General features: G+C 32.0%; 1 protein-coding gene across 3 annotated transcripts; it reads right to left on the bottom strand.

Annotated features, from left to right (window-relative positions):
- Positions 1-233: 233 nt before the first annotated feature.
- LOC126827485 (uncharacterized) lies at positions 234-13220 on the bottom strand. Of its 3 annotated transcripts, XM_050556874.2 has the most exons (6): positions 13153-13220; positions 12647-12774; positions 10141-10536; positions 9007-9240; positions 6780-7012; positions 234-4785 (listed from the first exon to the last, which is right to left on the bottom strand). In XM_050556874.2, the coding sequence occupies exons 2-6, from the start codon at positions 12726-12728 to the stop codon at positions 4729-4731; spliced, it is 1002 nt and encodes a 333-aa protein (XP_050412831.2). In that variant the 5' UTR covers positions 12729-12774; positions 13153-13220; the 3' UTR covers positions 234-4728. The 3 variants fall into 3 exon arrangements, with proteins under 3 accessions (XP_050412831.2, XP_050412829.2, XP_050412830.2); XM_050556872.2 differs by lacking the exon at positions 234-4785 and having other exon boundaries at positions 6512-7012; XM_050556873.2 differs by lacking the exon at positions 234-4785 and having other exon boundaries at positions 6512-7012; positions 9016-9240.
- Between the last annotated feature and the right edge of the window lie 657 nt (positions 13221-13877).

Genomic DNA, 13877 nt, shown 5'->3' with positions numbered 1-13877 from the left:
GGATAGAGGGGGCCTGGCAAGAGACGATGTAGACTATCGCTGTAATTCGATATAAGAGTAAGCTGTAGTGCTTATGGCGTATGCTCGTCTTTATTAGACCAGTCGGAGCAGAACAGAAGGACGTTAAACCCCACTTTTTTGCCAGAGGTTATCAAACTGATAGGAAAGCTGATCATTTCAAAAACTTGAAGGGATACTTTTGATTATCTGAAAATACACACATACGATTAATAAAAAAGTGACAATTTTTATTGCAAAGACAATATATATATGAAAATGTAAGCTGTGAGACAACACTGTTGAAAACTAGAGATTTTATTTAATAGTTAAAAATAGTTTTGGCTGGTTTATATAATCACAATTCTAAATAATATCAATCACAAAAAAATGACCTTAATATTTTTCACAAAACAGATTGCATAAAAATTACGAAATAAGAATAACACTTTTTTTCTTGTATTGCAAATTGAATACTAAAATAGCTCCTAAGGCATGTTATGAAAGATTTGCTCAGCAAAATAATTTGATTGAAATAAAGAACACAGAAAATTACAGCTATTCTGTCCATCTTTAACCCACAATCTAATCAACTGCTTATTTCAATCTGTCCTGAATAAAATACAGATCTATATTTCGTTTTGTTTTTATTATACCTTTGATGGCCTCTACTATCTAGTATCTCAAGACAAGTAAAAGGAAATTTTGAATTATAAAAAGACCAAACGAAATAGGATCTTTATTATTAATCAAAATGCTGGACAATTTAGAAGATATTGCTGTTTGACTGTCAGTGGGCGTTTCCAAGTTTAACTCCGTATAAATCTGATTGGTTGAATTAAAAATAAAATTGTGTGAATTAAAATTGGAAAGACGTGTTGTCTGTATATTACAAATTAAGTTGCATTCTCAACCTTTGTCATTCTATTAAATTTCCTTAATTGTGTCCCATAAATGAAGATGTTCATCAATTTATAGTTGATTAGAAAATATAAACAATAGGTTGTATAGAGCAATGAAGCCATTAATATACCAGTTAAACTGATGGAAGAAAAAATAAAAACAATACAATCTACAGCCAACAATAGAATTAATATGTACACATGTATATAATACGACAATGAACCAAGGAGATCATAATCAGAAAGCTGCAAAACCTAAATTATGTACTCTATGTCAAAACACAAAACATTTATTAAATAATGAAATTACTTGTTCTAATGTAGGCAGTAGGTGAAAAATCTGGATTTTTTTTTTTTGCTCACTTTACTCTTAATGAAGTCATCAGTAACATATCTGAGTAGGATTTTGTGAAAAAATTTTTTTTGCGTAGGACCGGTTTTGTTAAAAATTATTAAACAAGTGACTTTGGCCAATTTCCAAATATATAATACAAACAAAAAACTATATATCAATTGTTCAGTTTTGATTCTGATAATTATAATTAAATTAATATGCAACTTTTAAACACTCTACATGAGAAATTTTTTCAACCAAATGAGGTTTGTGAATAAAATAAAACATATAATGAGAATGTGTATAAGATAATTAGTTCTATCAAATGAAATTTAAATTCATTAGCACATGTGTAAATAAAATCATCATAAAACGACAAAACTCTACTAACAATGAACTGGGAGTACCTTTTTGCACCTAACAACAAAATTTATCATTACTGGCCATTTTGTAGTGTTAAACTAAGGGTGATAACTCCATTTAAGAGAATCTGACATTTCATAAGAATAAACACAACCAAAATCAAATTGATTAAAATTAAGCAAGGGTTTTATATCTTTACTAGAATCAGTTAAAAATAACAAATGTTATTAAAGAGAATCTGGATATTACAATAATCTAAAACATAAAATGAGCTTAAAGTATAATTTCCAAAATGTGGTTGACAACCCATGTTAATTTGAAGTATATAATTATATAAATTATGAAGCTATCAGTGACAGCAAAGACTATGTACAAATGGTTATACAATTTGATTTACTTCAAGACCATTACAGAAATAATACATGAATATATAAATAAAAAGACAATTAATAATACTGACTAACTAGTTATGCCTTATTTTAATAAATTTCTCGTATGGTGCAAAAGCTGCCTTTGTGCCATTTTATATGTTAAACAGATTAGTTTAAAATACATGTACAAAAAATTCAATAATAAAGCACTAAAACTTGATGGTAACAAGTGCTAAAGTGTTAAGTAAATGGCCAATCTTGAAATAAAATTGTATTAATTAATGATAAAGCTCTATCAAGACAACCTAAGAGGTAGAACTCATTGATTGTAATCGTATTTGGACTAATGTTTTTTGTAGCATTACAGGCATTAATCTACTTTATTTTAAGACTCTAGTCTTGATCTTTTAATTCTCGTCATTGGGGCTTTTTGTATTTTATAAAAATAAAAGTAAAAGATTACATTTTTTAACACTGTTTTCCGAACTGAGCACTCTGATTATGAAATTATATGAGTAATAAAGATCTCTCAAGTAGCACCTAAGTTAATAGTAATATCATACAATAGCTACAATGTATATTAAGCTTAATAATTATGCATAATGAATAAGTTGTGGGAACTATGACATCAATGTAATAAATAATATCATTAAACATGTACTAAATGGACATTTTGATTATTTTCAAGTTATCACTTACAGTATGAAGAATATATAGATGAAGCTCTTTCTGTATAAAAACTAGCCTGCTAGAAAAATGCAAAAACATTCTAGATTGTAAGAGTTTTGCAATAACAATATTTTTATCAATATGGTCAAATATTTCACATCATGGGTTTTACAATGTTACCTTAACCTTGGTTAAGTTGGCGGTATCCTTTTTCTTTGTATTATAATTTTGGCATTTGATTGCCTATTGGGATCACAATTTCTTCAAAGATTGTTGTAAATAGGTTCTCTTAGGTTAAAAGAGAATGTTATAAATCTGTTTACAAGGTATTTAGCATCAATTATCTATGACAACTCAATCCTTGAAGAGGGTAGCTACATGTAACATTCTAGTAAACCCATATGGATATATTCAGAATCTCATTTAAATGTCTGCAAGGTATTATAAGACTAGTACTACTAGTGCTGCCTAATGGTTAATATACAATAAAAAGAGATTTTGTGACTTTTTTTCCGTGGTTATCCATTACACAATGAGTCTATAAATAGAAAGAAAATGATACAAAATGTCCTAAAAACTTACAAACAATTTACTTTATAAGCAATCTAATAATAACATAATGATTCATAGTAAACTAACTAACATATAATTGATGATAAAAAAATGAGATTATATAATTAAGTCAATCTTTTATTATGAATAGACAATTTAAAATTAAATTGTCACATTGCACTTATTAAAGTAAAATCATCTTATAATGTAAACAATAAATATTTAGACAGTAAACAATCTAAACAAAGGTATTGAAAACTGTTTGCATACAACACATTGACAACTCAATTCCTCTGATACAAACACGAAAAAGAATATATGAAGAGGCTTCCAAAACACAATTACCACCATTCAGATCTTCCCTTATTCAAAATCATTATTTATTCCTTGCAGTTATCTCAGATATATAAAACAGCATTTAAAGTAGCAGGTGAAAATATATTTTAATAAATAAAACCAGTTAATTCTGTTTTGTTTAAACACTCTGTATTCAGTAAAACTGTTATCAAAGTCCTGTGTAAATATTATAAAGCTCTCTTGAAGAAATACAAACTTTAAGATTGAATGCAGGGTTGGTTGAGCCCAAAATTTACACGCCATGCATGTGCCTGGACAACCCTGTCTATATATTTGCCAAAGTTATTGTGATAAGTAATCATCATAATTACCAAGTCACTCATACAACAGAGCAAAATCACTTAAACGAGTTACGTTGTAAAGGTAATTTGGCTTTTTCTGCATATTTTGGATTTGGGCATTTGATTTGCATACTAAAAAGCTGCCTTTATTTGTGGCTTTCTGTGAAATCCATGACAGTCCTTTAAACTTCATTATTTAGCTGTTTGTGTATTTAAACTTAAAGAAAATCATCTGATTTTTACCGAAAATCTGAAATGGACATATAGTGTTTTGTAAGAGAACTCTCCATATGTACAGTACATGGCACCATTTTAATTTTTGGCTAACAATAAACTAATCTTACAGTGTAATGTAGCCACATGTACATGCACATCTCTATGAAGGCACATTGTTTGATTCCCTGTTCTTTGGTACAAATATAATATCAGGGACTAATTAATTAACACACAGTATGAATTCAGCTAAACTATTTGAACTTGAACATAAACTTGAGCTCTGTATCTTCAAACCCAAAGATATTAAAGGATAATGCCTTTTATTAAATGATTTTGAGTAAACATATTTTAAGGACCATGTCTTTTCAATGGTTAAGATTTCAAATCTTTTCTAAAATTTTAGTCAATGATTAGGAAAAACCCATGAAATGTCAATTTTTAAGTTTGGCAGAAACCAAGGGCCACACTTCAGAAATATTACTATGATAAGGTAAAATACAACTGTATTAAAGATGTTTACTTGTGAATAAATGTAAGAAGGTCGCAAACAAACAAATATTTGAAACTGAAAGTTTGAATAGAAGCTTATCCATAAAAACTGAGCATCTTAAAAAAAAAGACTGTAGGACGATCTTGGTCTACCATAACCTTCTGAAAACTGTAACTTCTTGTTGATTATCTTAGAACTAGATATACTGACCACCTCCGTATACAGGCCCTCTTCCCATGCTCCACTGGGGAACCTGAATATACAAGTTTTACTGTGAATAAAGTCTGTCAAGAGTTTAAATTAGTGTGGATATAAATATTATAGAACATGCTCTATAACTTCATGCTTTGGTTAATAATTATTATATCATTTGTATAATCTTACCCAAATATAACATCAAGCAACTATTTGAGTATTTAATTTAAACAAGCCAACAGTGAGGCTAATGTTCCACACTGAAACCATGAAATAAATAGATGACACATATTAATTAATTGCACGTTTATCTTTTTCAAAAGTATCGAGCAATCAAATCGATTATCAGATATACACTAAGTTTCATCACTCACTATCAGATAGAATCACAGTTCAAGAAATTGCTTAGCTTTAAGCAGTGGACACACTAACCGAATGATTCGGCGTCGAAATACGCCTAGTGTGCCCACTTTGCCAAAGCATTCTGTCAAATGTAGAATTCATTAGCCAATCACCACTCATATCGAGAAGTCACATGATTGTTTGAAGACATAGATGGTGCCATGTTTAATCATGTGATGTGAAAGGTGATGCAATCGACTGGTGAATAGGGCGAAGCATTTGGCTAGTGTGTCTGCCCATTTGGCCAAATAAAATTTGACGCCGAACGCACTAAGTTTGAACATTCTACCTCATTTAAAAGCAGAGCTGTTATGTTCCAAAGTCTTGACCAATCAAATTGCTTATCGCTCCTTAGTCTAAGCAGAAAATTTTCATCAACCTTAGTCAAGGTAATAATATGATGAATCGATACTGGGAGTTATTGTGTTTCAAAGTCTCGACCAATCAAATTGCTTATCGCTCTGCTTACTCTCAGCAGAAAATGTTCATCATCGAACTTAGTCATGGTATTAATGTGATGAAACTATACACCAAGTTTCATCACTCTCTCTTAGAGAGAGAGAGAAATGGGGTTAAACCTCCTCGTCCACTCGACACAAACTAGGTCATTTGGGGACCAACATATGGTTTAATTTTATTTCAATCATTCGCTTGCACATAGGGGTCTTTAGCAGTGGGAGGAAACCGGAGGACCCGGAGAAAACCCAAGAGGTTGGACAGACGACCCTACTCCTTGTCACGTACAACCGGGGATTCGAAACCACGCCAGTTGACTCAATGACAGACTTTATGATACAGCGCGCGCTAACCATTCGGACCCCCCCCCCCCCCCCCCGTCTATCTTAGAACTAAGGTTATTGTGTCCAAAAGCATTAACCAATCAAATTGCTTATCTCTGCTTACGCTAAGCAGAAAATGCTTATCTTCGAAATCCATCAAGGCATCGACCAAATAAACACCAACACCAAGTTTGAACTATAAGAAGGAGGGTTATTGTTTCCCAAAAAGTGTGACAGGCGGACAGACAGGCGAATCCATTTTAATATTCCCCTGCTTTCTTCGAAAGGCGGGGGACAAAAAGTGGACCGACTAGAAAATGACAACCATTGCAAAATCAACGGAAATTTACTCATTTATAAAATAATCCCCAATTGGCGCTAAAATAAAAATACGGAATTCTTGATCCTGTATGTTCAAAATATCAACACGCTCACCATTCTTGTCAAGAATGGTTTCTTAATGCAAATATGATTAACTGAGCATTTACCATGAACAGAATTAATGAAATGCATCCATGAGATTAAAACAAATTTCACAAAATGTGACAAAAAAAAAAAGAACTTCACAGAATAAATGTATAAGCACATAAATCCAGTGTAAAATGAAAAGATGTACGAATAGCACACACTAAATTGATGCCAGTCAATTAATAATCACTCTGTTAAAAACATTGAAACAAGTAACAAAAGAACAGTTAAAATCTACTGTACATAAAAAAAAATTATTTTTAATAGATGTGACAAACTTTCTAACTACATTTTCAAAATCAATAATTTTTAATACGATTGAAAACCCCTAGACAAAATTAACTTTGTTAGGTCCAGGGTATAAGGCATCATATGCTGGGGGATAAAACTGGCCTACTGGTACCTGTCCTTGCGGTCCCAGAGTTCCTTGGTGAGATGCTGGGTAGTTCCTCTGTGACATAGCATCACTGTTGATAGCATACTGTTGAAATCCACCTGGTATTCTCATATTTGGTGCCGATACCTCAGATGGTGTATGTGATGGCAAAACATGCATGGGATGATATTCGGGTACTGGGTGATTGCCAGGTAGTGGAGTAACTGTGTCATTTCTTGGAACAGCTGTATATGCCACACCTGCAATACATAGACAGTACAAGTTTTATAAATGCTATGCCTGTAAAAAGATAGGTTGCCAGGCAACGAAGGAGCTAAACCGTCCAGGCAGTCAACAAGAGTTGTGACATATTTTTACTTTCTTCAGTTCTGAAACTTTTATAATACACTAAAATCTGAATTAGAGTAACAACTCATTAAGTAATTATCTGAAAATCATTAGAAATTGTTTGGTTTTTATAAAGTTCTGTCCCATGCTAACATTTAGTATACGAACATTTAACATCATGGATTTAGCTGTTCAAGTTATCAAAATTCATTCAAAATCAATATACTTGTTCGTCTCAAGACCTTAAACTCTGTATCAATCTGAAGTCAATCGGATGATAACATAAGCCTCTAGAGCGTCTACAAGATATTTTGAAGTAATCAAGGGCCATAACTCAGACAGTAATTATCGGAAATCGTTGAAAATCAATAGGCTTCTTCGCCTCATGACCTTAAGCACCGTGTATGAATTTAAAATCAACCGAATATTAGTTTTGGCCTCTAGAGTCCACAAATTTTTTTGAAGTGATCAAGGTCCATAACTCTGGCAGTACATGTAATTACCGGAAATCGCTGAAAATCAATAGTCTTTTTTTGTCTCATGACCTTAAACACTGTGTATAAATTTAAAGTCAATCAGATATTAACTTTAGCCTCTAGAGCGTCCACACGATTTTTCAAAGTGATCAAGGACCATAACTCTGGCAGTAATTATCAGAAATCGCTGAAAATCAATAGACTTTTTCGTCTCATGACCTTAAGCACAGTGTATAATTTTAAAATCAACCGGATATTAACTTTAGCCTCTACCGCAAATTATCTCTCTCTCTCATGGTCATTTTTGTTGAATTATTGGTCTAGAATCAGGAAGAGGGATAAAAATTGACATTTTCTGCCAGGTTCTGGTGAATATTTATGGTTTAGTGTTCAAGTAGTCACTTCGTCTGTGATGAAGAGCACTCAGCCCAACAAGATTATGGGGAATAAATTGGAATTGGGCAAAGATACAAGTTAGACTCGAGTCAATGAAAGAATACATGGAGGTCTGATTCTTATGTTTCAAAAGCTTCAGCTTCCTTTATAGAAATATTTCTTTTGACATTCAAAAGTACATAACGTTTGGAATATATTTGTTGCTAAAAGATTTACACCTTGTGCAAAATATGAATTATACAAATATTAACATAGGTGCCATTATGAATAACATGTTCTTCTAATCGTTAAGACAATGTTTGGACGAGTGCTCTAGTTTGAGTGTGCTTACTATGCAACATGTGATGATAGCACTTACTGATAATCAAATGGGCAAATTGTGGTTTAAAGTTTATAACAATTAACTTACTTTATTAATTTATTGTGGGCTTATTATTATGCATTTCCCCCCCCCCCCCGGCCATTAGAAATATTGTTTCAGATATAAATAAGTATTGTGGGACAAACAGATGATTTAATCAATGATGAAGAGTGAAACAATTCTTGTCTCTTGATTATTTCATAATGAAAAACATTTTACAGATAAAACTTGTAAAATCACTGTAAAATTGACTAATGAACAAAAAACTTTTATAAATGAAAACATATTGCACAAACAGAAAGACCAAAGTTGTCATTTTATATACATAATTTTTATCAGTTAAAACTGTTGGTAATCAGGCTGTAGTCATAAGGTGTTATGTCACTAAGGTGCTCAAACCGTAACTATTGAACGATATAAACCACTATGAGCCAGGTTTGTGTATTTAATAGTCAAGCTTCTACTCAAGTAGTAACATATTGTACAGCTAGTTTCACACCTGCTAATTAATGACTAAGTATAATTCTAACCACCTTCTATATTAAAGATTAGTTTTAAATAATGATCCCTTGTATGATTAGTAAATGCCCTAGGTTCATTAGTATCAGGTTAACAGTGAATGTCAGTTACATTTGTGTACCAATGAAAAGTAATAAAATTTTTTCAAACTTACACAACTTACCAGTACCAGGGGGAGCTGAAGGTATTGTGGCATTATCACCGCCATTTTGGTTCGTACTCGAATTACGGGCACGTGCCTGATTCTTCTGATACATTACACACACTGTAATCATAACAACCAGAAACATGGCACCAACGACCGCACCACACACAATAGATATTATAGTAGATGATTCTTGTCTTTCTTCCAGATCTTTCCATCGCTCTTCCTGCCATCCTGACCGAGCTAAAATACATAGAAAAACAAATATTAGAGTACACAACAAAATAGATAAATAGTAAAATGATAGACAGTAATGTACACTGGAAGCAAGAAATTAATGGCCTTTTCGATTTGGGTCAAAAATAAATATCAGATTGTGATTAGTTTTGTAGTGTGACAATCTTTCATCATTGAAAATGTTACATACAGATAAAGCTAGTGTTAGGATATAAGTACAATGAATTGTGTGTTCTATTGTCCACACAAACGCCAAATATTAAAACGACAACCTCCACTTTTGAAGGAACAACTATTTAGTGATTTACATGTACATTGTATATCTCAAATGTCAAGATTGTGCACGGACTTAAAGGGACAATAACACTCTTGCTGGCTTGACAGCTCCAGAAAATAAATAATAGCCTTATTTTAAGTACTAGATGTTTAAGTGTCCTACCTGTTGTGTAAATTATCTATTAAATCCTATTTTACTTGTCCAGAGGGTTCGAAATTTTTTTAAATCCAAGTAACAATTGGAAAGGTTTACGTTCGACTTTTCAAATCATTTAGTTGAATTTTTCCAATTTTTTGAATTAGGTGTGTTAAGATGAAATTTGTATCACCAATTAATTAAAATATTGTAAAATAGTACAATTTGTTGACCAGAATAAAGATTGGGACATACAAATGTATTATTCAGTTACAACAAGAGTGGTATTGAGACTTTAATATTGAAATTAATTAATCATTATTCTGGAATATTATAAAAATTGTTTTAGTAATTCACTTTTTACATGAGCAACTATAATTCCAAATAGCATTTCAGATGGCAATATCTTGTCAATAAATTAATTTATATCAATCTCAAACTTTCACAAATCACATGACACATCTACTAATTTGGAAGATCAATTTTACACTTACATTCGGGGAATTTATTGGTTGCTTTTAATGCAAACTGTACATCTGAAGCCTTCTGTGATCCTCTTGTGATTGTTATAACTAGTGTGTCACCCTTCGAACAAACTTCTTTTTCTGGTGGACTATCATCACATAGGAAATACATAGCATCATTAGTCTGTTTACTAGCTATACCCATTAATGACAGTGCTGAATCACATTTATCAGAGATTTTAAGAGAGTCAAAACGCACACATATCTTGCTAAACTCACTGGTCTTCGATGATTTAGCTAATGATAGAGTCACAGTGCAAATTCTTTCTAAATTTCCTGATGATTTGGTGGACGGTTGAGCTTCTATAACAACAGGCTGTACAAATTCTAAATCTAAAGATTTACCACAATTTGTTTCCATGTAATCTGTAAGAGATACAGACATGTACATTAAATTTTTATACAAATATATCACTTTTTCAAAAGCGAAGAGTGTGGAAATTCTGCTACTCTGTATTGTATTGTTATTATACTGTAACTAATACTATAAATATATTGTCAGCCAGTACTGCAGAACATGAAGCTTAATGTCCATTGGCTGCTTTGCTTTAAATGAACATGTGTCAACATCTAAATGCAATTAAAAGGGTACTGACCATCTAAGAAATTCAGCTTTACAAAATACATACATGTAGACAAATTTTTATTAATGTCCTGTTGCGCCATTTAGCACTATAGGGATTCCATGCCAACGGTGACCCCATATTCTTCTCTGGAGAGCATGCGCAATAAATACTATCCGTGTAGACTGGAATAACCAGACGATTTAGACTTCTGGCGTATTTCGCAGAACATAATTGTTTTGAAATTAGAGTAAAAACGGAAACGATTGAATGTAAATCAGTTTTCTTACATTCATATTACATTATTATACGTTGCGATCCATTTGTGTCAATTTGTAGGTCCCAAATATTAACGATTTAGCTCCTTTAAAGTAACAAGTCTAGCTGAAGTATTCTGTACTTTTTGTAATTTATCTATAAGCTTTAAAGGTAAACCAACTAAAGGTGAATCAAAGTTATCTAATCGAGAAGTGACCAGAGAATTAACAAGTGACTTCGTGACCGCTACACTACAGTTACAAATTTACATATTTTACCTATATTTCTGATATTAAATAAAATAGCACAATTTACAGATATTATTTTTTATTATTTACTTGAGCTCCCATAAGCATAAAACAACCAAAGAGTGCGCCAATATTACGAGCAGCATAAGATGGAAATAAAGTACAATTACCAATTACAACATAGGGGGTTATCATGTGCAAATTTACTTAATTGATGCCTTGAGCAATAACAAATATTCGGATTTATCATCATTCAATTTTAGTAAGTTCTTTGACATCGACATCCATTTTCTAATTTCACTAATACAGTTCTCAAGTTGCAATTTTGAAAGATGGACAATTAAGTGTAAATGTAATATATAATTGAGTATCATCGGCATACAAATCGAAGCTGGGACCATATTTTCTGACAATATCACCTAATGCTGACGTACAAAGGGTAAATAAAATTGGACCAAGAACGGAACCTTGAAGAACCCCAGATGACAAAACAGATTCAGACAATGATTTACAATTAACTAAAATACAGTTTTCTACCCACAAGACAGCTTTCTAAAAGATTTAAATGCAGAGTCACAAATAACGAATTTAAAATGAAGTCTACATAAAAGAATAGAATGATCCACTGTGTCGAAAGCCGCAGTAAATCCAACTGAATCCAAACCGGGACATTATCCAGTGTCGGTATTTAAGGTTTTTAATATTTGATACATAAATTTTGACATAGTCTGAGACAAGGTAAATAGCTACGGTTCTTTAGATTTTTGACGAATCTTCCCAGATATTATGTGCCAAATTTTGAAAATTAAAATTTTGACAAAAAACTTTTTTATTACCGGTAATGAAAATTTTTTTATGGCGTTTTACCCAGAATTAAAGGGTCATGTGATTTGTGGAAAAATATGAACAATTTTTGTCTCAATAATTTTCCTTGGGGCTATTGGCTATTAAGTTTATGGGTTTTAGGTTAATTATTTATTGCTCGATTTGTACGAAACAAAGTTCATATGGTCAATGGTGCAAATTCTCAACTTTTTTATTACCGATAAAGTTTACTGTCGATACTGGAAAAGACATAATTTTGACAAAAACTACAATTTTGGTGGTTAGGAATGTCTTTTCGCAAGCAAATATTAATTATTACAAATCTGATAGCGAAAAATGCCAATGGTGCAACATTACTTTAATTTAAATCACAACTTACAAAGTGAGCATTTACAAGATTAAAACTGTAAGACCCTATGAAATATGTTTTATTTGACTGATATTGAATAATGAACCATGGGCATGGTACCAAAAATCAAGTTTGATGAATGGCGTTGAAAACTATCCAAGACCAATGTTAAATAATGTGTGTGTCACTGTGTGATCATTTAATATTAACAATGGAATTCTTCATCTACTTACATGTCATAACATCTTTACATAAAGACATATTACATAACATAAATATAATAACACCGCTCAATACTGTTGATATAGTCTTCATCTTGATTTTTATATCAACTTGATATCTTCTTCCACCCCTTTTACATCTACAATAGATAGATCAAGGAATAAACCAAAATATTAAAACAAATAGCAAGTTTTTCAAAAACACGAGGTCAGTAACGAACAAAAGAGTGTGTTCAAAGCCAAGGACATAATTCAATGCATAGCACATCTGATTATACTTTCAGACGTTTGTTCAATTTTTTTTTTTAAATTTTACTTTGTTCGCTCGACTATGCTCGGAGTCTGAGTCAAATTGAAAATGTTGGAACCGTGTAAATCGGTATTTGCAACAAAATGGATAAAAACAGATACAATGCGAGCTTAAAATGCAAGAATGAGAAATCAAGCATTTGCAAAAGCTTTCAATGTATTAAAACACTACGTAATATCTGCATTTTAATACTAAAACCTCTACAAACCAAGCTGCCGTTGTTCTTCTCTGTTTTGTTAATTGGTCTGCACTTCCATTTTGAAACCTTTCCGCCACCTATAAAACAGGGGCAGGTAAATCGTGATGGATTTTAGTCATGTTCGTCTGGTCTCAGAATTTTCATTATTTTTATTCAGAAGAATGCTGGATAACCGAGTATTCGGCAGATGTTCCCGCAAACGGAATTCTGCATACTGTAGATCATGAAAATAATCTGAAATGTTTACCTAGCACCACTTCAAGCATGAAAACCGAAACCCATTTAGAACGGCCCATTAAAGCACTGACTTCAAGAAATGAAGATATCTATACTAAAGACAGATGTACTAAACAAATGTATAGTAGGCCTATATATTACCGTTTGACAAAATGAGAGAAAAAAAAGGCGCACTTTGAAGTTTTATTGTGTGCATAACGAAAAACTCGTATGCAAGATTCATTACGTAAAAGCCTGGGCTTAATTTTTACGCCACCCCGAGAAGAACATAAAACTTATTTTAAAAGAAAGAAATGACGACTGTCCCAGACTTTACTGGACAATAAAAGCATCATATCGATAATCATTCGAGACAGAGATTTCGAAAATAATTAGACCAGTTAAAAGAGAAGACAAGACAAAGCTAGACCCTTAGGAATAATATGGACTGATAAAAAAAAATGTCTCCAAAGTAGCCCACCACTGATTATCAAAAAAGGTACCCTGATTGTTGGGAA

This window comes from Patella vulgata, chromosome 7 (genome assembly GCF_932274485.2).
Source record: "Patella vulgata chromosome 7, xgPatVulg1.2, whole genome shotgun sequence".
Lineage (NCBI taxonomy): Eukaryota > Metazoa > Mollusca > Gastropoda > Patellidae > Patella > Patella vulgata.
Note: the sequence above shows the minus strand (reverse complement) of the source record. Positions and strands in the feature narration are given on the sequence as shown.